General features: G+C 36.2%; 1 protein-coding gene across 1 annotated transcript in view; it reads right to left on the bottom strand.

Annotated features, from left to right (window-relative positions):
- Positions 1–1,569: 1,569 nt before the first annotated feature.
- The window catches only part of SCYL2 (SCY1-like 2 (S. cerevisiae)), a 28,851-nt gene continuing 7,235 nt past the window's right edge, over positions 1,570–23,185 (bottom strand). The window contains exons 3-17 of the mRNA XM_009876648.1: positions 20,923–21,067; positions 20,181–20,330; positions 19,373–19,594; positions 18,382–18,498; positions 15,996–16,121; positions 14,375–14,551; positions 10,572–10,694; positions 9,227–9,340; positions 8,632–8,764; positions 5,968–6,086; positions 5,261–5,361; positions 4,463–4,529; positions 4,256–4,345; positions 3,104–3,223; positions 1,570–2,538 (exon numbers count right to left, since the gene is read on the bottom strand). Coding sequence (XP_009874950.1) covers positions 1,888–2,538; positions 3,104–3,223; positions 4,256–4,345; positions 4,463–4,529; positions 5,261–5,361; positions 5,968–6,086; positions 8,632–8,764; positions 9,227–9,340; positions 10,572–10,694; positions 14,375–14,551; positions 15,996–16,121; positions 18,382–18,498; positions 19,373–19,594; positions 20,181–20,330; positions 20,923–21,067 — 2,455 coding nt within the window. The 3' untranslated portion in view covers positions 1,570–1,887. The remainder of the gene's footprint in view (positions 2,539–3,103; positions 3,224–4,255; positions 4,346–4,462; positions 4,530–5,260; positions 5,362–5,967; positions 6,087–8,631; positions 8,765–9,226; positions 9,341–10,571; positions 10,695–14,374; positions 14,552–15,995; positions 16,122–18,381; positions 18,499–19,372; positions 19,595–20,180; positions 20,331–20,922; positions 21,068–23,185) is intronic.

A 23,185-nucleotide genomic window follows, 5' to 3' on the forward strand; every position in this document is an offset into this window, starting at 1 on the left:
AGTCATGCTAACAAAACGTAGCTTTCAAAAGTTGACATAAAAGACATTAGTGTGATTGAGAGTATAGAGTACCAGTAACTGTAAATTAACTTAAACAATTTAACAGTTCTCGTATTGTCTTAAATTTACACGGATATCTTAACATAACCTACAATGTTTACCATGAATATTAACAGCACGGAAGCATCACAATGTGTCAAGTGTTGTCTTCTAAATCACAATTTCACTGGTCCCAGGTATTCTAAAATAACAGGACTAAGGCAGCAGCTATAATACATGAACAATTCTTTAAGAAATATGCTTAATACTATTACCGCTTAGAACCGTGGAAATATAACAAAATACGAGTCACATTTACAGCATAAGGCCCTTTGGTTTCTTAAGCAGCAAAAGAAAGAACAATTTCTTCAGTGAAAGGCTTTGAAAAATAAAGCATGTAGGTTTTCCATAAAAAAGGTGACTACTTTCCTTCTCAAAATAGCCAGCTATAGTCTTCAAAATATTACATAAGAAAGCTCCTGAAATCCCTAGGAAAGAAAAACTTAAAACCCAACAGTAGTATCTGACAAAGCAGAGATTCTGTCATGGGCAAGCTGAACACACCTTCTGGGAAGTAGAAGAAACTACTGCTTGTTTTTCTGGAGAGCTTTATTAAATTTGGAGCAATACAATAAAAAGGATCCGAAATACCTGTGTATTTACCATATACTGTAGAGCTTACAATTCTGTATTTGAGAACTTGCTTCATATTCATCTATCCTTCGTAAGAACTTGAGTTAAAACAAAATTAAAAAGCAATAATTCATTCTAGTCAAGGCAATTTATGGCAGTCTGCCTTTTCACACGACCATATGCAACTCATTTGAGGCAATCCTTTTCCATCTTCTCAACTGAGCCAAAAATCCATTAAGTAATTAAAGATATTTCTGTGTAACTAAACAATATGTGCTTAGTTACACAGTTGGGGCAATCAATAACCAAAGTTTACAGAGAACATTCTTTTTATGAGGTTCCATAACTACTCATATTCTTTTCTTCACACCAGTACCAAATTAGCCAAAACACTGGAATATAAAATAAACGTGATCAAGCCACCGTATGTACTTTAAAATCCTGCTAATTGCTAGCATTACAAATCTGGCGTTACAAACCAGCATGACCGTGGGAGTAGTGTTCTTACTGTGTCCCAAGCTTGCAAAAACTTTTAAACCAACTTGTTATGCCTCCTGAATCTTGTTGTATTTTACTACCACATTAATTTTAATTATCTTATCAGAGAAGAAATTCAAAATGTTTTCTCTTCTTAGCCTCTCACACAGTTACTGGTTAGAGACCTTTTTATGTAACATAGCGAACAAACCTTTTTGAGGCAGAGTAAGAATTTACTTTTCGCAAACTGTCATTTGGCAAAATGACAGTTTGTGCCAAATTCAGGCAAGATAAATCACCAGTAAGAATTTAGCAGACACTGAAAGGATGAGGCTGCAGAACTGCATTCACTAGTGTTATTACCGCTAAATATTTCTTCCCATCTGAGAAACAAAATTTTGGAGGAAATTTCATAGGAGTTGGTTGAGTACACTTCTGAGTAATTCTGAAATACTTAGCTGCTTCTTTTTCGATTTAGTGTATGCATCCTACCTTCAGTGCTCTGATGTTCAGTAGAGAGACAGGAAATCTTTAGCATGTAAGATGACTTTGCACTTAACGCAATTCCACTGCAGTACCAGGCGAATGCAAAATCGAGTCTTTTTTTTCCAGTGTGAAAGCCTTTACCTTGCTGGGTAGAAAGTTTCCCCAAGTCATGCTTTTATTAATCAAAGAAAAAGATGTTAATCAGCTTACCCATGATCCAAATTTCATCGACCTTTGAAAGAAGAAAGCATTTTACCCAAAAAGATCTTTTAAGTCATTACTAGCTGAGCTGTTGTTCGCCATTGTGTTTGCTGGTTGTGCAAAGTTCTGAGGAGCAAAGAAAGGATTACCCTGTATACCAAAGCCAGGCTGTCCTAGCACGTTCATCTGAGGTCCCAAGACTGAACTGCTTGCACCTGGGGACCCCTGTGGGGGTGCAAACTGATTAACCCACTGGCTTGATTTCTGTTGAGCCAACTGTTTCATACTAACTTTGGGTTTTTGAGGACCAAAAAGATTATCTAAAGCAGACATATCTGGGGGTCTGTTTTGTTGTGTCAGTGGAGTGATTGCAGACGCAGCATTCATAGGACTGTAATTTGGCATGTTAGCAGTTGGGACAATGTTCATCTTGGGTGTTCCCGTTGCACTTGGACCACCGAAGAAATTCTGAGTGGTGGGAGCAGCTCCCATATTGAATCCAGCAGTCTGAAAACCCATAGTAGTATTTAGTCCGTTTGTCATATTTCTCTGTGTGTTGTCAAGAGATGATGAAAATCCCATTCCAATCCCCATAGGAGGGACAGCAGAGAAACTGTTTGAAGATGCAACTTTAGCTTTGTTGATGGAATGACTAGTCAAAGATGACATATTATCAATCAAGGTATCTGTCAAGTCTTTTGTCTGGAAAATACATAAAATGCAGTTAGATGCTTTTTCTGTACAAGCACTCCAGCAACAATCTTTATCATTGCTCCTGCAAGAATTTACTGAATGGAATTGGCCATGAAATGTAATTATACATAAAAGCAATTAGGTTATTTTCATTCTTTGCTATTTAGAACTAATTGTTATGCAGCTTTAATTCGACAACGAAGACAATACATGAAGTACTGCTGTGATATCTGTTTACCTGCCCCATTCTTATCCCCAAGCCCTTTATATATTGAGTTAATGAACCCTTTGGAGCAAACTCTTTTTTAATACGTGCTTTTTCCTTATCTAGAATAATGGCCTTCCATTATTAATTAGGCCTTTGGAAACTCCTGCAATTTAAAAAGTGGGAAATACTGATAATGATGCAAATGGAAGGCAGAATAAAATTTATTTTAGTTTTTCTCAGCTGTGCCACTGTACTGCCAGTGAAAACAAAGGCAATTCACAGGAGGAAAAAAGCTAAATGCAGCACTTGAAAGGAAAAAGCATCGTAGCTCCAATGGAAACACTGCCATAGTTTGTTCTTTCTCACCTGCTTCACTGGAGGTGTTATTGCAGTTGCTTGTGGCTTAAGGGGTTGCTGGCTTTTCAGTTTCTGTGCCTGTTCTTGTTCTTTAGCTAACTTTTGCTTCTCTTCAAGCGTAAGTGATGCCTTTAAAAAGGAAAGTACTGACACTAAGTTGCATAGTATGGTTATTCTTACATGGATATTTTTGTGTCATGAATAACACCATCATTTCAATAATATGTGGTAGAATAATACATACTATTCATACAAAAGAGAAAGTGGATAAGCACAAAATCTGTTATAATATTTATCATATAACTAAAAAGTACTTAAAGTGAATAAATGCAATACTAAAAGTAGTGTAATTTTAGCTTTGTCTTCTTAATGTTGAGCATAAGGAAAAGTGTTCTTCACAGTTCTTGTTTTTAGGTGGTTATCAACTGGCACTTGATACAGAACTGCAACTGGCCATGGAGATGGAAAAGGAATTTTATTTTAAGATCGTGTATGAGGCTTTTCAGGATTTTAACTCTACTTTTGTTAATGATAAAAATCATAAAATCATTCCCTCTTAGTCAAAAATTAGTGAGAGAGTTCACATAACCAGAAACAGAAATAATGAAATATATAGATTCTTGAGAGACATTGACATGACTAATAGCATAAAGAGAAATTTATAACAATTTATTCTTATGTTTAATACTCTATGCCACATCATATTTTGATTTGCTTCTTGTATTTACCCTCACACTGACTGTTCATTTTCACTTAACTGTGAATCATACAGTAAATGTTTTATTTTCATCTGTTTGTAATTTTATGATAAAACTGTCTATTTTGTTTTTCATATTTAAATCCACTGCTGAAGTTTCAGTTTCACTGAAGTCTATACTTATGGAGAAAGCAAATGACCCAGGATTTATAACTGTAATAACTGTTTATCTTGTACAAAGCTATTTCCAAGTAAAGACTTTTCCAGAAATTCACAGATATGATTTGAACATTTTTCAGCAGACCTTCACAGCTGACTACGGCTGGCGCTGAACTATACAAAAGCAGTTTTTCTTTTAAAGCTTAAACATGATAAGTATTTACACATAATCTTTTTATGCAACCATATCAGCCTTGTATTAGACAGATGGATGTAAAGGGACTCCAAAACAAAGTAAAACACACCTTCTTTTGTTTTGATGACATCTCATTCTCTGTACTATCAGATCCACTAGTGAGAAGGTCAGTTCCACTACTATTAAATACCTTGTCAATCTGTTTAAGTTCAAAGAAACAGAGCTTAGTTATTTGAAACACTGTAATTTAAGGTAACACAAATTATGTTATTTTAAATTTCAGGTTTCTATAATGCAATAAAATATTGTAGCTTACCTGATTACTTGTACTACTAGATCTCGCCTCTTCAGACACACTCATTTGGTTAGCTATATCCAACGATCTATACAGTGCAGAGTATATATGTTACAAAAAGATAACTTTACAGCCACATCCACAATGCTAATTCAGCATTTAAGTATGACTAAAAAAAAAAAGCTTTATGAAAACACTGAAATTTTTAAAGAACGCTGTTACGAGACTGGAAGATGTTAATATTCTAAATTGCAAACGTTTCCAAATGACCATTTCACACAGTCTTAGTTTCTCTTTCGAATGGGCTGACACAGACTTTTGGTAGCCCAAGTTAGTTTAACTCAGAAATCTCACCTCATATCAGCCTCCATAAAATAGGTCTAAATATCTTCAAGTATCAACTGCCTTTTAAATGGCTGTAATGTTTGTATTTCTCCAGCATGGTTACTGATTTCAACAACTACAGAAAAGCAACTTAGCACACAGAGGAAGACATAAACTGGAGGAGCTCACTATGAACTTTTACACTTAATGAACTAAAAAATTATTGACTCAAAATAATAAACTTACTGAACTGTGTAAAAGTAAAGGATTTTACTCTACAAAATCATCAACATCACAATATTACTATAATTCTAGGTCTAATAAATCTTCGCTGACAACCATGCTTATTTGAGATTATTCTCAACTACTGAAATAAGAATTACCTTGATTTTTCTTATTGCTATTGCTAGTTTTCTCAATTTGCTAAAAAATTAACTGAAATTTATCTCTGTTCACTTGGTTCCTTCTCTAAAACACATGTAAATCAACACTTACTTCTGTTGCTCTTGCATGACATGAAGTTGCTCGAGTTTTGTTTTATGCTCTGCCTCCAACCTATTAAGCATGTCTTTTATAACACAAATAAAAGAATTGAACTGTAAAAGAAATATATAAGAAGTTTGGGTTTTGCAGTGATGTCCTTCAGACATGTATAATTTAAAAGGCACTATCTCATAAAAGTTATAATGCATAATACCAGATAAATTGCAGGTTTTTACGTAATTGATAATACACCTTCACTAGAGTATCCTGAAACAGTGAAAAGTATCTCTCAGTTAAAAAAAAAAAAAGTGAGGCAATCCAAACAAAAAATATTAACAGATAAATTCTCAAATAAAAATCCTATGATTGCACTTCTACATTATTTGCAACATTTACAAACAAGAGCGAGGGAAGAAACATTAAGACTGTACTTTAGCTTTTAATTTGAACTGTTGTTATGTTAGTAGCTAACTAGTTTTGCAGGATATTTGGAAGGTGATAGTATTAATTTTGAAATTTTATACAGGATCAGTTATACCCACTAAAAAGTAACAGGCTTTAAACATGCAAATGTAGTAATACTGGCAGATTTTTATGGTTTTCTTTGCTTGCTTTTACAACAGACATGCAGCAACGTACAATTTTTTCTCTGACAACAGTTTAAATATATTCTCTGCCAGTTTATCAACTAAAAGCATGCAACACAGTCACGTTCCTACCTGATTGAGATTAAGGTTGTTCTCAATACTAAGAGGAATCAGATGAGGCAATACTTTTCCCGCAAGCTGTTCTTTGGTAATTCCCAACTTCTTATGAGTAAATGTACATTTGTAAATACCTGACATACAACATCAAAAGAGCAAGAATTGTTCAGTTTAGTAAACAATGTGAACAAAGTAGCACTCTCTATATGTTCTGATCATCTGAACTTACATTGGCTCTGTGTGCAAGCAGGGACAAACGTGACCAACAGAATCATAAAAGCGAAGTACTCATCCACAACACAAATGTATTATGACAACAGGCTTTGCTAAAGTTCAGAACAAGAGGAGGTCCACAGTAATACTTTGCTGCTAATATACCTAATGAACGTACATTTTGTCCTATGTATTGTCCTGGCCAATTATGTGAGAATGGACATCTCTGAACATGCCACGAGTAACTGAGTTACCACAAACTTACGAACTGCTACATAGAAAATAAACTGCATTAACTAAGGATGTGTTCTCTCCTGGCATACTAAAGGGTCTAGAAGTAGTTATCAGCCCAGAGAAGGCTGAAAGGGGATCTTACTAATGTGTATAAATACCTGAGGGGTGGGTGTCAAGAGGAAGGTGCCAGTCTCCTTTTGGTGGTGCCCAGTAGCAGGACAAGGAATAATCAGTACAAGCTAGAACGTAGGAAGTTCCACCGCAACTTGAGGAGAAACTTCTTTACTGCAAGAGTGATGGAGCACTGGAACAGGCTGCCCAGAGAGGCTGTGGAGTCTCCTTTCAAAACCCACCTGGACACGTTCCTGTGTGGCTGCCCTAGGGGATCCTGCTCTGGCAGGGGGGTCGGACTGGATGATCTCATCTCTGGAGGTCCCTCCCAACCCCTAACATTCTATGATTCTACACATGAATAGTCTTTATCTGTTCTACAACTACTGAAAAGAGAATACCGGCAGGCAAAAGGGATCCAGTGTTCAGCATACAAATTACTCCGCTTAACTAGTTCACCTCCAGCGGCAAACAGTGAACACATCAGCATAAAAGAAGCAGCAGCAGCTTTCCATGGTTAGTATTAGAACAGAGCTGCCAGCTGACCAAGAAGATATCACACACAAAATGGAAAGGATTATGATTCCAGGAGAGTACATAAAGTATACAAAATTGATTTCAGCCCATCATTTCCAAACTAGGGTTCAGTTATCCAGTGTTTCCCAGCTAGAATTCAGGAATAACCCAACTAATGTAAAAAATACACTGCCCCTCGTTCCCAGACCGGCAGCTTTAAATTAGTACTGCTAGGTGCTCTCTTGCTGATTTTGAGAAAATCAAAATAACGCTACCATTGCATATTATTATAGCATTTAGTGAGTGCTGCTGCCGGTACTGGGCAACTTACTAAATTTGGTCTTCTGTCTGCTACTTGGTTGTCAGTAAGAGAAATGACCACTGTCTTCCACACTTGGCCACGCAGTCACAGCTCTTTCTTGGCAGTGACTCTGGACATCTGGTCTCCCTGAGCGCATTCCAGTTGTCAAAACCCCACATCCTGAGTTAGGCAAGCACCAGAGTGGAACTAGGAAAGCACAACGGGGGGTGAAGCCTCCCCTTCCAGCAGTAACAAGTCATTAGGTTTTGTTAGCTATTTTCACAGAATCACAGAATGTCAGGGGTTGGAAGGGACCTCAAAAGATCATCTAATCCAACCCCGCTGCCAGAACAGAATCCCCTAGGGTAGGTCACACAGGAACGCATCCAGGCGGGTTTTGAATGTCTCCAGAGAAGGAGACTCCACAACCTCCCTGGGCAGCCTGTGCCAGTGCTCTGTCACCCTCACAATGAAAAAGCTTTTCCTAATATTTTTGTGGAACCTCCTATGTTCCAGCTTGAACCCATTGCCCCTTGTCCTGTCATTGGATGCCACTGAAAAGAACCTGGCTCTGTCCTCCTGACACTCCCCCTTGACATATTTATAAACATTAAGGATGTCACCCCTCAGCCTCCTCTTCTTCAGGCTAAAGAGACCCAGCTCCTTCAGCCTTTCCTCATAAGGGAGATGTTCCACTCCCTTCATCATCTCGGTGGCTCTGCCCTGGACTCTCTCAAGCAGTTCCCTGTCTCTCTTGAACTGAAGGGCCCTGAACTAGACACAATATTCCAGATGCATTCTCACCAGGGCAGAGTAGAGGGGCAGGAGGACTTCTCTTGACCTTCTAGCTACTCCCCTTTTAATCCACCCCAGGATGCCATTGGCCTTGGCCACAAGGGCACATTGCTGGCTCACTAGAACCCCCAGGTCTCTTTCCTCTATGCTTCTGACATGCAAGAGTGATAAGAGAAGGCAGCAGTAAAATCTGAAGAGCTCCATCAGCACCCAAAAGACAACAGATCATAGACTCTTCAGGCTGGGTGGACAATAGGGTCCATGGAAGTGTCACAGCCAAGAACTGCAATGAGTGCTCAAAAACTGCACTGGGTCTTGAAGGCCACAAATACATGTACTAGTGTTGGTAAATACCAGCAATACATAAGTGAACTGAGCAGGGGCATACCAGAAACAGAAAGTTAGGTACTCATTTTAACTAAAAACTATGCAAACAGTATGAATGACAATACAGAAAGCTTTCAGATTTACAAAGCACAAAATAGGAGAAAGTTGACAGTATCATTTACCTAAAATTCCCATTAGCACTGCAGGTTCCTTGGATGGAATTTGTTGTAGAAAAGGTAAAATATCATCAAGCACAAACCACTTATCCAAGTACTCCAATATCTTGCCTAAGCACACTAGTGAGTTTACCCGGACCTGCGAAATATGACAAGAATTAAACAAACTTGTTACAACATTTTTGACCAAGAAAAAAGAAAAAAAAACTTTACAAAACTTACACTTAAAAGAAAACAGATGCTACAGAAACTACAACCACTGTATCTGAAAATTCAAGACAAGTTAAAAAAAATCTTTTGTGTCATGAAAGGAAAATACATACAGTTACATACTGCTCACAAACCCTTGGCTTTTCTGCAGTAGAAACACCATTAACATGTATTATTGTGGAACACGATTCAACTGTTTTTACAGTATTAATAAGTTGTTTAACAACTTTAAAAAATGGTTAGAGTAAAATGGTACTTTTGTATTTGTAAAAATCTAAATTTAAAAAATTAGATCAAAGCACATTGATGGACATAACAGCAGCAAAGCCAAATTAATTAAAGGTAACAACATTTTCTGAGGACTGAGAAATAAAATTATTAGGATACTTACAGCAAGAGAAGAAGTTTGCAAACATGCATTTTTAATTCTTGGAATTAATGAATTTTTCATTGATGGATAATCTATTAAATTGGCAAAGGTGGGAATTATGTTTAGGCAAAGCTCCTGAAAAATATAATCCACAAAAGTTCAAAAAGAAACATGCATGTTTCTTACAAAATTATTACTAATATTATTCAAGACAAAAATGTCTTAAAATGTCTTCTTAAGCTTTCCTTATAAGGAAATACCATGTTCAGTTAGGTTGACCTTTTAATCTATGAGACTCACTTAACAATAGCTAGTACAATAAAGTATCATGATACGTAAATAGATATGTAAATTGGCAAATGGATTTAAAGAAGAATATTCACAAATTTATAATAAAATATTTGGATAGCACTGATATCTTGCATTAACACAAAACCCTTTTATATAAAACAACTTCTATCACATCGAACTGTAACTCTGTCCTGCATAAGGCAAGTAATTCTGAACGACTATGATCAGCAACACTGCATCAGCACAATGATAGGCTGAAAGATAGAAGGGTATCATCAAGATTAAACCAAAAAAAACAAAAAAAAATCCCCCAAAACCCCTAATTTCAGCCCAATTTCAAAAAATAAGAGACAACAATATTAATTAATATGTTGCAAGTAAGGACCTGAGTAACCAAACTAATGATGAAGACAAAAATGCATGCCAAGTATTTAGAAACAAAACGCTTTCTCCTCAAGACTGCAAAGGTTTTGCAAAGGTAAAAGTCACACCTGACTATCCCAATCCTTCTTTAAGAAATACTTTCTTTGTTTCTACCCCCTTCCCACTCCTGAATGCCTTTAGGTAACTCAAAAGTTAATTCCAGTAGAAGAATGGTTTAAAATAAAAAAGAGAAGAACCTTAGAAAGGTAGAAGAGGCATAAAGAGAAAAATTAAAATATGGATACCTAGAAATGCCACCAGAAGACCTATTAATATGATTTTACAGCAATTCAAGTCTTCCAAGGTAACTGTCAGCACAAATGTTCTTACCATTAGGACCTCAAAATAAACCATCTCTCACTGACTGCCAAGAGCATGCATGCCTGCACAGGTTCTGCTGCACAGGCAATGAAGTATAAACGCACATCCTGGTTTGTTGTGGTGGCTAGTAAGAATTCAGAAGAGCATAAGAATAACAGTCAAGTGGTTACTCCCTGGAAAATTCAATATTCATATTCAATATTTCAATATTCAGGAATATAAGACAGCTTTTCCTTTTCTCAAGTAAATATACACATGAGTATAGAAAAGGTTGGCACATCAGCTTAAAGAGGAAAACAAATGTTTCAAACAAAGGCTGAAATTACTTTACCTGGATCTGAATTGAAGGTGCTTCCAAGGCTCTATAAACCATTGGTAGAACACTGTTCTTTATTTCGTCTGGTGGAGTTTTGGTGAGAAGCAAGTCCATTTTTTGCAGGAAGATCAATAAGATCTATTAAGAGAAGGACAATTCAGAAGCCAAATGTTTTAAGTCCAGAAACATATATTTTAAAGTGTGTTGTATCATATCACAAAAACTTCAGAACTTTTCTTGTAACTCAGTAAATGTGATCACTTACCATGTTGCTTGCCTGAAGGCATGGAAGATAAAAAACACTTTGACATATTATTGCATTTTAAAACCAGTAAATACAAATCAAACTAAATATGCATGTTCTAGACTAATTCTTCTAAAAAAAAAAAAAGAAATCATAATGGCTAAGAAAGTTCTTGTTTCTATTTACAACACAATCTTTTGTTAAAATCCACCCACAGAAAATCTTTAAACACACATCACTACTGAAAAGCTAAACTTCCAAAAAATATCGCTCAAATGCTGTCTTCAAAGTCCACATATAAAAGCTGTATTGGATCTGTATCTAGAATCAAAATAAGGACACAATGAAAAGAGTATTACAGCTACTACGTAGACACAAAATACAATTTCCATGTGAAACAGGAAAAAAGGTATATCATAAAACGAAAAGTACCAAACAAACAAACAAACAAAAAAATCACACGACATTAACCTAAAAAGTAACACCAGAATAGCACATTTACACAGTGGGAATCACCTTGCTTTGGCTTAGCCATCTAAAAGTTAGCTGCTATTGTAAATCACTTATCCAGGCTCAGTCACCAATACAGTAAGACTCAAGTCTCATCTCAGACCGACGAGACAAGTGGCTACAGGTGACATTCACTATCTGTTGATATCTAGACTCCTTTTAGAAAATAGGTTAGACTAGATGGATAAATTGTGGTGAATGATATCGCATTAATAACAAAAAGGCAAGCATTTCACAGCAGGAAAAGTTTTCAATATTTAAGTCTGAAAATATGTAGCATCGAAGCGTAGGAAAAAAAAGTGCACCAAGATTGTATTACAAGCTTCCCCTTTTCATTTGCTGTCCTTTACCTGGAAGAAAACTAAACTCTTCTAAACTGCAGCTAATGCGTGTTTTCTTATTGTATATTTATAATTACCTAAACAGTACGCATACACACACAAACTCATTCATTCCATGAACATTGATTCTGATGCAATATACCCAAATTCAGGAGAATAAGGGTGAGATGGACAGCATCGGTTTTGAAGTTAGGTTTTATAATTATTTCCCAACAATGAATTTATATTTGTCATAAACTTGGCTTTTTGAAACGAATATAGACTCGTAACACTGTTCTTCTCTTGTCTAGCAATGCTGTAATACTGTGATGCGACCATTTCTATGTTAGTTAAATGTATAGTTTTGGAGAAGTATCATTTGATTGTTTTCACAAATTTGAAAAGGACATTATTGAAGCCTGTTATTTAACAACTAGAAAAGCTCTTTTAAAATAACAGCCAGATGTCTGAACATATAACAGACTGCTTTTAAATGACTACATAGTCATTTACATTTCACAGAAGCAGTTCAGATGTTTTCCACTGGCTGTCAATGCTTTTCAACTTAGAACATGTTTCTGATGTCTCTCTCTACCTGTCTTTAACTAGAATGTAGTTAGCAGTGTTCCAAGGAGTCCCTCTTTATTTTTAGCTTTCTGGAGTCATATTTGATGCTTTTTATCTATTTAAGTAGAAACTGAGATGTTATGGTCACAGATTCACATAAACCATCTAATAAGCAAGCAGCAGTAGCACTCTGAAAAATGCAGCTAAAGTTGCACTTCATTCATTAATAGAGAGCCTTGAACTTGCCAGGGTACACTCTGGTGTACTGAATTAGGATGCAAATTTACAGCACATCATACGCTAACTCTCTGTGGGTTCCCCTAGATAGAAATGAAGGGTTTGTCTACACTGGGAGCCAATGTCAGAATAAGATAGGTTGTTCATTTACAGCAGACCTGTTACTCCATGTTAACTCCAAAAGTATGATAAGAATGAGTAGTTTAACTAAATATTCCATTTTCATAGTGCAAATTCTCTCGTACAAAGACATCGTAAACTCTGGATAATGGTTTCTTCATACTGCATTACAGCATATTCTGACACATTTGCTTCTTCACTCAAGTATCCTACGAAAGCCAAGCAACAGGCCTCTCGTACAAACCTAAACCATCTTGAGAGAGCCTTTGGAACAAACAGCGGCACCTTCCCCATCCCCTCCTCTCTGTGAGTCACAAACACAAAGGACCTGGATGCATTTGCTTTGTGCAAAGGACAGTCTTAAGTAAGACCTGCAATTCTGAACCTCTGGCATTCTGAACCTTTATATTTTTTTTCCTGAATTCCTGGTACAATTACTTTGAAAATCTCTTCTAGATTACTTAAATTTTGCCATACTAAAAAGACCACAGAAATAATAATGGAATGAGCCATCTAGTACTCGGTATGTCAACCTGAAAATTTAACAGATAGTATCTAGAAAGCCACAGAAAATCTTCACAAAGCTCACTCTTCATGATCTGACTCCAAGTCTGCGCATTGCTTCCCTCATTTCTCAATAAACAAAACAGCTTTTGTACCCATTATGGTCCAGATACAACTTTTAGACAAACTTTTTGCAGTAAGCATTGTCTCACTAATCTGATGTTAAAGGTAGCAAAACACAATGTTACCTTTCAGGATGAAACAGCACAAGTAAGATGTTCACCGGCTTTTGGTCCGTTACATGCTTAATTTTTTCAAGACATTTTTCAAGACAACAATAAAGCTAACATAAAGCCTCAGTGTACCAAAAGTAAAGAGCATTAAGGAGCTCTAATTTACTGGCATATTCCCAGTTACACGATTGTCCCCTTTCCCTCCTCCCTACTATGACAAGATTTCTCTGATTCAGTTTTCTGAAGCCCAGAAAGAGAAGCTTGCTCATTCCTGTGTTTACCTTGCCCCTTAAGTGCTCGGGAGAGAAACAACAGCATCCAGCAGTAAAACAAGGTGAGCTAGAAGTAACGTGTAGCTGCCTTTTGTCTGTGGAGGCACAATGCGCACAGTGACAGAATTCTCTGGAATCACTGTGCACAAGGTATTGACAAAAGGTTGCAGTTGTTTTGCTCCTTTACAGTATGATAATTTCTTATTACTTCTATGCATGGGAACAACAGGAAAAAGCATATTTTACTTACACTACACATTTGTCAAATAAAATGAGGCAAATTTCACAGATTTGTGCACAGCCCTCAAACACTATTTTATTATCATAATTAAACAGTACTTTTAAGAGAGTGTCGAAGTTACAACTTTTTCACCCCGTGATCCCAGTGTCAGCCATCTGGATACAAGAAGAAAAACAATCATAGGTTCAGCTACTGGTAGCATATGTGCAAATATTGTACTGTACAAACCTGCTCAGAGTGGCTAGGTAAGTGACAAAATGCTTACAAATTTACCTTTATACAACCAATCAAAAATAAGAATTGAGTGCTGAATTAGATGTTTTCTTTTTTGCTAACCTAATTTCAACTATAAATGCAAAGACATCCTGAGAAAAAAAGCAAGGGTAGAAGCTTTGTGAATTTCCTGGAAAAAAAATCTATTTCATATGAATCAAGACTGACTGCCTGGACAACTACAGAGCAGGCTGGACAATCTGCTTGAAGCTGGAAAAAGGAAACATAACAATTAGTCATTTTTCACGGGGAAGAAAACAGAAGAGAAAAATTGTAATCTGAACAATATCAACATACCTGGATTGGTTCTTGCTGCTTAAAAACAGGACCAAGGTCAGGTAGAATGAGTCTGATATATTCTTCTTTGGTGCATTCCTCAGCAATTAGGAGAACATTAGGCAAGACAAAGGGTACCATATCAGGATTCACAAATTCAGCAGTCAAGCAAGGTAAAATTCGCTGAATTATAACACGCTGAAAGGAAAAAAACAAACAAGCATGCATCACATTGTACTGCACTGCAGTAAGTTACTATTGTGCCACCTCAACAGTTTTTGTATTAACCTGGTATTTACAAAAAAGCAGACAATTTTAATTTTTAACTCTTACTTTCACACAATATACTCCGGCTAAATTACACTGCCTTACTTTGCTTACTTTTCTCTGTTAGCACTCAAAACATAACTGCAGACTATAACAACTGTGAAGGCCAACAAAAAGCAATTAATAAAAAACAGGACTTTCAACCACATTCATGAATTCTAACAAACCTTATTCTATACACTTTCATAAAAAGACCCGATCACTTCTAAAAACTAATCCAGTTTTTCAGTACCCCATCACTCACTGGACAAACATATAATCCTACTACATCTCCTCATAAAACTCCAGGTACATTCGCTAAACAAGATTCCACTGACAAAATAGGTATTTACATTGTGAATGCCTGCTGTAGAGTTACACATCCTTAAATGCTTTTAAAGTCAGTAGGAAAATACACAGTGCAAGGGCAAAGTCCCTTCCCTTGTAAAACATACATTCAAGATAGAAAAAAAAAAAATGAATGCCCTAAAAATTGTTAGGTCAGTTAGTTGCTGTCTAAAGTTAGCTGAAATACATCTGATCTATTTCCAAATTCAAAGCATCAACAATTTCTGATCAAAGGAAAAAAATACTAAACCAAAAAGAAGAGAGATTTAATCATGAAGTCTGAATTCTGCACTGTGTATTTCAAAACAGAAATAAAAATAAACAAATTTAACGCAATGGGTGAGAAGCTTGGCTATTCTATTATGTATTAAACTCATATTATTTTTCTATCACATATCCATTATGTCTTATATAAATGAAAGAATACCATAAAATTGAGTCAGTCTAGACACACTGTCTAACTACACAGAAGAAATGTGAAACGACAGAGACTTGCTTTGAGGTTCTTGGGCGCTGCTAGCACAAGAAAGCACTTAGTCTGATGAGGGAAGGAAGTTCTGCATCATTCAACATTAAAGAACTGCTTCGCTATTAAAAAACTTGAAGCAAGCTTAGTGGGAGAAGAGGTGTCACAAAGACATCAAAGAGCTATGATAGCATTCAGAAACAAAGGTAAAGCCTTGTAAGTGGAGATAAGAACTCCCTTTCAAAGTGGGATCAACTACATGCAAAAGTGGACATGCAAATGACAGTTCCTTACACATACTGATAGCACAATTTGCCACTTTGCATTTAAGGAATTATTGGTAACGGAGGAGTATGACCACACCAATTATTTTCTAGTCCCCCCTTCCTTCCTACTACTCTATTCTGACAGCCTGATAGCAGTCCATTATGTCACATAAATTCCGCATTCCGAGACTGAGAATGTTAACAGGTGTTCACAATATTTTTAAACACATCATTTCAAGACATCAAAAAGGCATACCTTAGGTAGTTTTGGCAGAACCTTTGGCAGCCCTTTAAAAAACTGTGATTTCTGAAGGTTATCCCTTTGAAATAATGAATCAAAATACTGAAGCGTCATTGCTCCTACGTCATCGAAGAATGGTATCTAAAAATAAGATTAAAAGCTTGTTATCTGGAGGGAGACAACATCCATACTGTTATAAAGATTCCAAAATACAATTATGAATTTACATTTTCAATGCACTACAGTAAACCACTACAATGATGTGCCTGCAACTAACAATTAGAAAAGTACACTTTTGCATACTGAGTAGTGTAATATTCATAGATAAAGGTCGATAATTGAGACAGAATTTTTCTTGCATTTTAAAGAGACCTATGCACATTATGTGCACCTAAGTTAACTTACTGTAGATAAAACAAGGTTTTGTCTATTAAAAAATGGAGTGGAAAGCAAATGGTTTAATTATTCATAGGAATACTTTTAAACAAATTATCTAATATTACAACAAAGGATTACCTTCTAGGCCATTCAGATCCAGCTACCACCCCTGGAAATTTGTAATGAATCTACAAGCATTTATATGCAGTAAATGTGTCATTATACATATATCTCTCTCCAATGTTCAGACCCACTTGTAAATCCTATCCATTGTCGTCTCTCACATGATCTCTCCCATCTGCATTACTTTGTGCATTTGCAAAGAGGGCACAGATTGTCTTAAGTATTCTGTAACATTGCATATACATAGATCAGGCTTATAAAGATGGCATCAACAAAATACCAGGATGCTTCATCCATAGCCGTGGTATATTGTATTAATATTGACAAAGCTGCTTTGTTGTTAATCAAAGACTGCTAAATGCACATGATAACAAGATTGCCAGTAAAAATCTGCCACCAAATGTTCAGCTTTTGGTCAGCAGATGAACGAAAAGAGTAGAAGTGTCTATCCCAGCCCTACACAGAATGGAAAGAAAGGTTCTGCGTTCAAAAACTTGCACAGGTAAAATTGCTCCCTCCTGCTAGCTCTCAGTCTCTTAGAGAGGGATATAACAAACCTCACGGGCTTGCAGTAGTTAAAGACAAAACACGGTGTCTCAGACTATTTAGACATTTGTTTTCAGTTAAAAATTTGTGCAACAACAAAAAAAAAACCAATATAAAAAAAATCTAAAGAAAAACTCTGTTGTAAGGCAGAAAGAGAAGCCAGTAAAAGTAGGGCAATAAAGAAAAAAAAAGAATCCGAAAAGCAGACTGGAGCAGGGCAAAGAAGAAAAGAATCTATCAAAGGAGAAATCAAGCTGCCCTGTCTCTGCACTGTGGACTTAAATTCTTTCTTCTAGGTCACACACCAAAATGTGTGTGTGACTGTGCAAGTCTATACTGGGGAACACAAACCAGTTAGAACTTGTGTGGCAAACATGCCCATAGCAACCCCCATTTCAGCTCACGTCATACTGGCCATAACAAACTGCTTTTAGAACTAAAGCTCGAGTATCTCTGTCCCACACTCTGCAGTACAGATGTGGCAAAAGATACTTAACATCTGCTTAATACAATCATTTACACATTTGTCTTAGTCCTTTAGACAAATGAGTTGATACTTGAGTAATATTTGCCAGTTTCCTCATTTGACATCCTTTGGCATGTATGTTGGCAGAACCACTACTCCTCCCTTCTTCACTCACTGTTTCTTGGAACTGGAAAGCCACTGATTTCTCTCTGCATACAGTCTTTTTATACCACAGGAAAAGAATAAAATTGTTTAGCTAAGTGAATGTATTAGCAGGAACCTAAAAAGCCCTAAAAGGTATTAGAAATACCTAAAAGGTATCAGAAAACATAAGAGAAAGAAAGAATCATGCTTTTAAGTTCTCCTTCAGGTAGGAAAGTGGAGGAAGAGTTTGTCAAATGAAAACTTAAATTACTCTACTTGCAATTAATTTTTGCTTTATTATGGTCATTATGCTCCCAACATATTTTAGGCTATTCTTCTGCACACTTAAGGATATACTGAGAATCACGAGCCAAAAGTCACTCCCTACATTTACTATCCTTTATCATTTTATGTCTTTAAAACCCTTCCAATACAGTTCTGAAGACTGAACTGAATAAAAACATAGCATAGAAAATACTTACAACTGTACTGGAAAGCAACAAAACTGTACTGTGTTGAATTATTCTAAATTCTGTCTCAGCACTCACTTCTTCCTTATTAAACGTCAGCAGAAGGACGACTTTTGGCATGAAGTAATATCATTATTCCAAAAAGAGTTAAAAATATTTAACATTCCAACTAAAATGATTAACAGGAAAACACTTTAAAATAGCTCTATTGTTTCTACAAAGCAAACACTATTTTCCATCCTTTCTATGGCCACTTTATTTTCCATGAACTGACCTTAGTCATTTGATCTGCATCTGGTCTGACTGCTGGAGCTACATTTAAGAGCAGCTTCACGTGTTCACGCACCTCCTCTGGTATATTCTGAAGATTACCGGAGCTTAAACGACTCAGCTGTGTAAGTAATGTAAGCACATGCACCATGAAGTCAGAAAATCCTGCATATAACTCTTTCCTATATACAACAGGACTATATTTTGTCCTCTCGGTGATTTCTCTATCTAGACCTTTGATATCCCTCCCTTCTCCCCTTTTACAACTCATTTGTTTCCAACCTCTCATAGTTTTCTTTGTCTCCCCAAAGCCATCCTGATTTAGGTCACATTCCTCTATTTCCAACTTCTAATTGCATTCAAGTTACCAGAGAACACAAACCCAGTATTTTTAAACAGGTATATGACATCTGAGGTGTTGTTTAGACACATTGAAACACAGTACACACAATTAAGGCAAAGGGCACCCAAAGAAGTAACGACAGAGGAAACTTGCACGTGAACATGCATGATGTCCGTGCACCCAAGTACCTGTCTTCTGTTAATATTCATAGTCCACAAAGAATGTGAAATTACACATAGCTAGGTGGATATCAACTGCAACGTCAAGTGAACAAATCACTCTAAACTCGGCCATCTTCAACAGACCTACGTAAGTCATTTGTTAACTTGCGTCTCACACTGTTCACCCCATAAGGCAAAGTGCTTATTCCACAAGACCAGCATTCAACAGGTTCACAGAGAAATCAGGTGAAAAATTACATTCATAGTTTATCAAGTTGGTAGACGTAATCTTCTCTACACGTATTTTTATTTCCCACATTTTGCTAGGATTCTTTCTGGTTTTATAAAGACAGCATGCAAAGCAAGATACCATTATCACATTGTTTATGTTGGAGCACTGGTGTTGTGTTCTAAATATTTACATCTATTTCAAAACAGTAACATTTCAAATACGGAAATCAACGAACGACAGTCACAAACGGAACAAATACCTGATCCAGTTGTCTACTAAAGCTTTTATAAATATCCTGCTTGTTGACCTCAAAAATTGGTTTCCCTTTATTAAACACTGCATACATAACAGCTCCTAGAGAGTACATATCACTGGCTGTCTCACAGCTCACGGAGAGAATATATTCTGGTGCCAGATACTCAGGATTTGGAAGACACAAGGATGGCAAGTTTGGATCCCATTCCTTGCAAGGGAACTTTGGCTACAAGAGAAATAAAAGAAAGTACATTTATGAGGGCTTTTTAAAGAACATTTTAAATAAGAATCTCAAGCGGCAAAAAGAACATAATTCATCCACTCAAATTCAGTTAATGAATAAGACAGAAAGAGTAAGGCAAAACTGTTAAAAATGCGTGTCTGTACCTTACAGTGTTTAGCTGAGGCAGTTAAATCTGAATATTAGAGTTGGGAAGCGTAATATAAAATTGAGGCAGTGCTGTAGGAGGGAAACACGAGCTATGATGGGAATTTGTTTTAGGAGGCAACAGACTAAATGAGGTAGCTGTGCATGTCAGACAACATGCGAGCGAGCAGAAATGGTAAAGGCTCCAGTTTCTGTCTGAATCCACCACTGGTCTCCTCTGACTGCGCTGAGCCAACTCAGGCTCTTTTTCTGTGCTGACCAAAGGCAGCATTTCAGTTCTGACCTGTGCCAAATGTTCAAACTTCCTGCCAACAAAATAGAGGTGAATATTAAATAAATGAGTCCGTACTGAAACGCAAGGTCATGAAACTGGTTTCAGACAAAGATCTGAATTTGAAATTTAATCGTGATAAAGATCTAGTACCTCTTGTTCAGATGGATTTGTTGACTGGATACAAAAATCAAATCCCATGATTTTCCATGCTCCACTCTTATTCAAAATTATATTTTCAGGAGTAATATTTCCATGAACCATTTTCACACTGCTATGCAAAAACGATAAGCCTTCCGAAACCTGTTAATAAAAGATCACTATTTCAGGCTAAATATTTTCCCAAATATCCTGTAAGACATTTACAGAAACTCTCTTCCTGTGGTCATGGTTAAATTGGTGAGTTAATTAAGAAGCAATTTTTCACTGCTATTTTAGGCTATGTCTTAAAAACTACGCATGAAGGAAATTAAACAGATGGGGCAATCAGTAGATGAGATGACTAATGCTGATTATCACAGCATAAAAACAAAAATGTTTTTCAAAGCTGATTGACATATTCATCAAATAAAACCTGGGAGCTACTGTCCCTCCAAAGAAGGTAAAGAAAAAATTCACATATGGGAGAGCCAGCTGTAGCACATCTATTTCTACAGTAGATAAAACCTCATTCAACTTCATATTTTTCATGTCAGAATAAGTAAAAATAGCAGCAACTTGGAGCCTCCTGTGTTTATCGTCGCTTACACTTGCAATGAGCAGGGCACTATCACCTCTCACTCCCTAATTATTTGATTTACTACAGGCAAGGAAAACTTTGGCAGTTGACAAACTTTATAAAAGAATCATTAACACTAAAAATCCAAGAAAACTATAAGGACAGCCTATGTCATACCTGAAGCAAACCATATTTGGTCTCCACATCATAAAGTTTGTATTCTTTGATGTCAGATGGCAAAGGAGAAGGCAGGTTGTCCCAGTTGCCAAGAATGTTAGCTAAACTGGCACAGACTGGTTCTGTACAAAACGCCAAGCAATCCCTTTAAAGGAAATATGTAAAGACACTTCTCGTAAATAAACGTTATAAATCTCTTGACTGTGAATAAAATAGATGCAAACATCATATCATACATTACCAGAGCACTTGGTGCTACCTAAAACCATATTATATTTCAGGTTTTGAATTATTTTAAGTAATATGATAAACAGAAATAAAGAAATATCTGAAGTATTGAAAAAATATTAGAATTATTTTTTCTCTAACATCCACATGTATCACTAATCTTGCACACAATGGTTCACAAAAAGTTTTAAAACAATGCCTTTCTTGTCCTGATCTAAGAAAACCAAACAAATAGTTCTTACTATTATTAAAACTTATCAAATCAGAAGCAATACTTAACGTGATCAGACAATGATCAGAAACAAAATTAGCAAAATGTAAGGTAGCATCTGAATTTTCTTTTACTTGGCAAATGAATAGGAAAGAAGAGGTGCAAACACAAATAGGCTTAGTTTATGAACTGCAGTTTGCATGTGAAGTGACATAAAGCTGATAAAACATGAAAACTTCTTATTACTCATCCAGATTTTAATTTTACTTCAGTTTTACGTGTTGCCTTTCTGGAGAAAAAAAAAAACAAACTAAAAATTAAAATACAGTGAATGATAAGTGTCAGCCAACATAACAGAACTTCTCAGCTTGGTCTCCTCTGTACCATTCTGTTACCACTTCTTCCATGTTTCTATTAACACAGTCAGAGTTATAAAACTAATTTCTGTAACAATCACAATCACAAGGACGAATCAGAGCACAAAAAGACAAAGTCCTTAGTTTTCTATCTGACTTCAACTTTAGCACAGAGCTCAAATATTTAGTCACAGTTAAAGCACAGATGATAGAAAATACCGAGGGAACAATTACTCAGTGGTTTTCATTACATGAACCTCTCTGATTGCTGGTGTTTTGAGGGAATAAAAAGAGGGCTGTTTGTTTTTTATTTTAGGAGCTAATTAAATAAGGACACAAACCAGAGTAACAGAAGGATGGGGCAAATCTAGTTAAAGTAATTGTGCAATTGAATATTGTAAAAGCTGATGTCTGCCATACTGTGCAGTTTCTTTAACAGTTCCCTGAAAAATATCAACATTAGTTTCTGAGCAACATAATAAAAATAAAACAAGTTTTAAAATAAAAAAGTGATGGCCAAAAATGCATATGCCTTGGGAAAAACTGCAACAGATGGAATGTCTAGTAAATCAGTATCTGGGACATTTCACACTACTACTATTTTTAATGGGTAGTCATGATGTTATGAGTGAACTTCTAATTTAACTTTTTTATCTGTTTCTTCAATAACAAGTTAAACATTGAATAATATTGCTAAGTCTGCGCTGTTACTGAAATTCAAGATTAATTCAAGATTTTAAGTAAATGTGCTTCCATTAAATATTTAGTATAAATAGTTATTTGTTACATAAATGCATATTAAAATGCATGTATCAGTATGTAAGGTATCTTAATTATATCAAATATAATTAAATTGAACATGAACAATTTGGAGTAGAAACATTCTATTGACAGTGGAAAAGCTACCTACACACTAGAGTCAGGAAGGTATGGCTTTTCCTTATATATATATTTCAGCTGTGCCGACACACCCAGTATCCCTTTACCGCACAAAGGAGGAATAACGGCTGACTTGCAAGCAGTTCAACACAACTGTATGTTTCTTTCAAGACAGAAAAAGAAGACCAGGTACAGTCTAACCAGAAGGAATCCATAACAGATTTTTAGAAAAATAAGCAATCTAGAAAGCTCTGTAATTCTAAGGAAATCTCACAGCATGCTTGCACAAGGTTACACACACAAATATTCTGAGCAAACTTTTCTTTTATAAATCCCCTCGAAAAAATGTTACATCAGTTTCTGGCACAGCAAGCAACCGGACAGGTTTTGTGCTACTGGTAGCCGAGTGTGGGAGTACAGAAAGAAGAAAAACCGGAGCAAAGCACAGGACTTCACTTAAAACTCATGCACGAGGACTGTAACATAACCACACTGTTTATTTTACTCAAAAGGCTTAAACTCTTGAGAAGAAGAATGCCACCAAGGCTTCCTTAAACGGTATGAATCTTAGCCTTTCTTCTGAAGGGCA

The sequence above is a fragment of the Apaloderma vittatum genome, unplaced genomic scaffold (genome assembly GCF_000703405.1).
Source record: "Apaloderma vittatum isolate BGI_N311 unplaced genomic scaffold, ASM70340v1 scaffold499, whole genome shotgun sequence".
In the NCBI taxonomy this organism is placed as follows: domain Eukaryota; kingdom Metazoa; phylum Chordata; class Aves; order Trogoniformes; family Trogonidae; genus Apaloderma; species Apaloderma vittatum.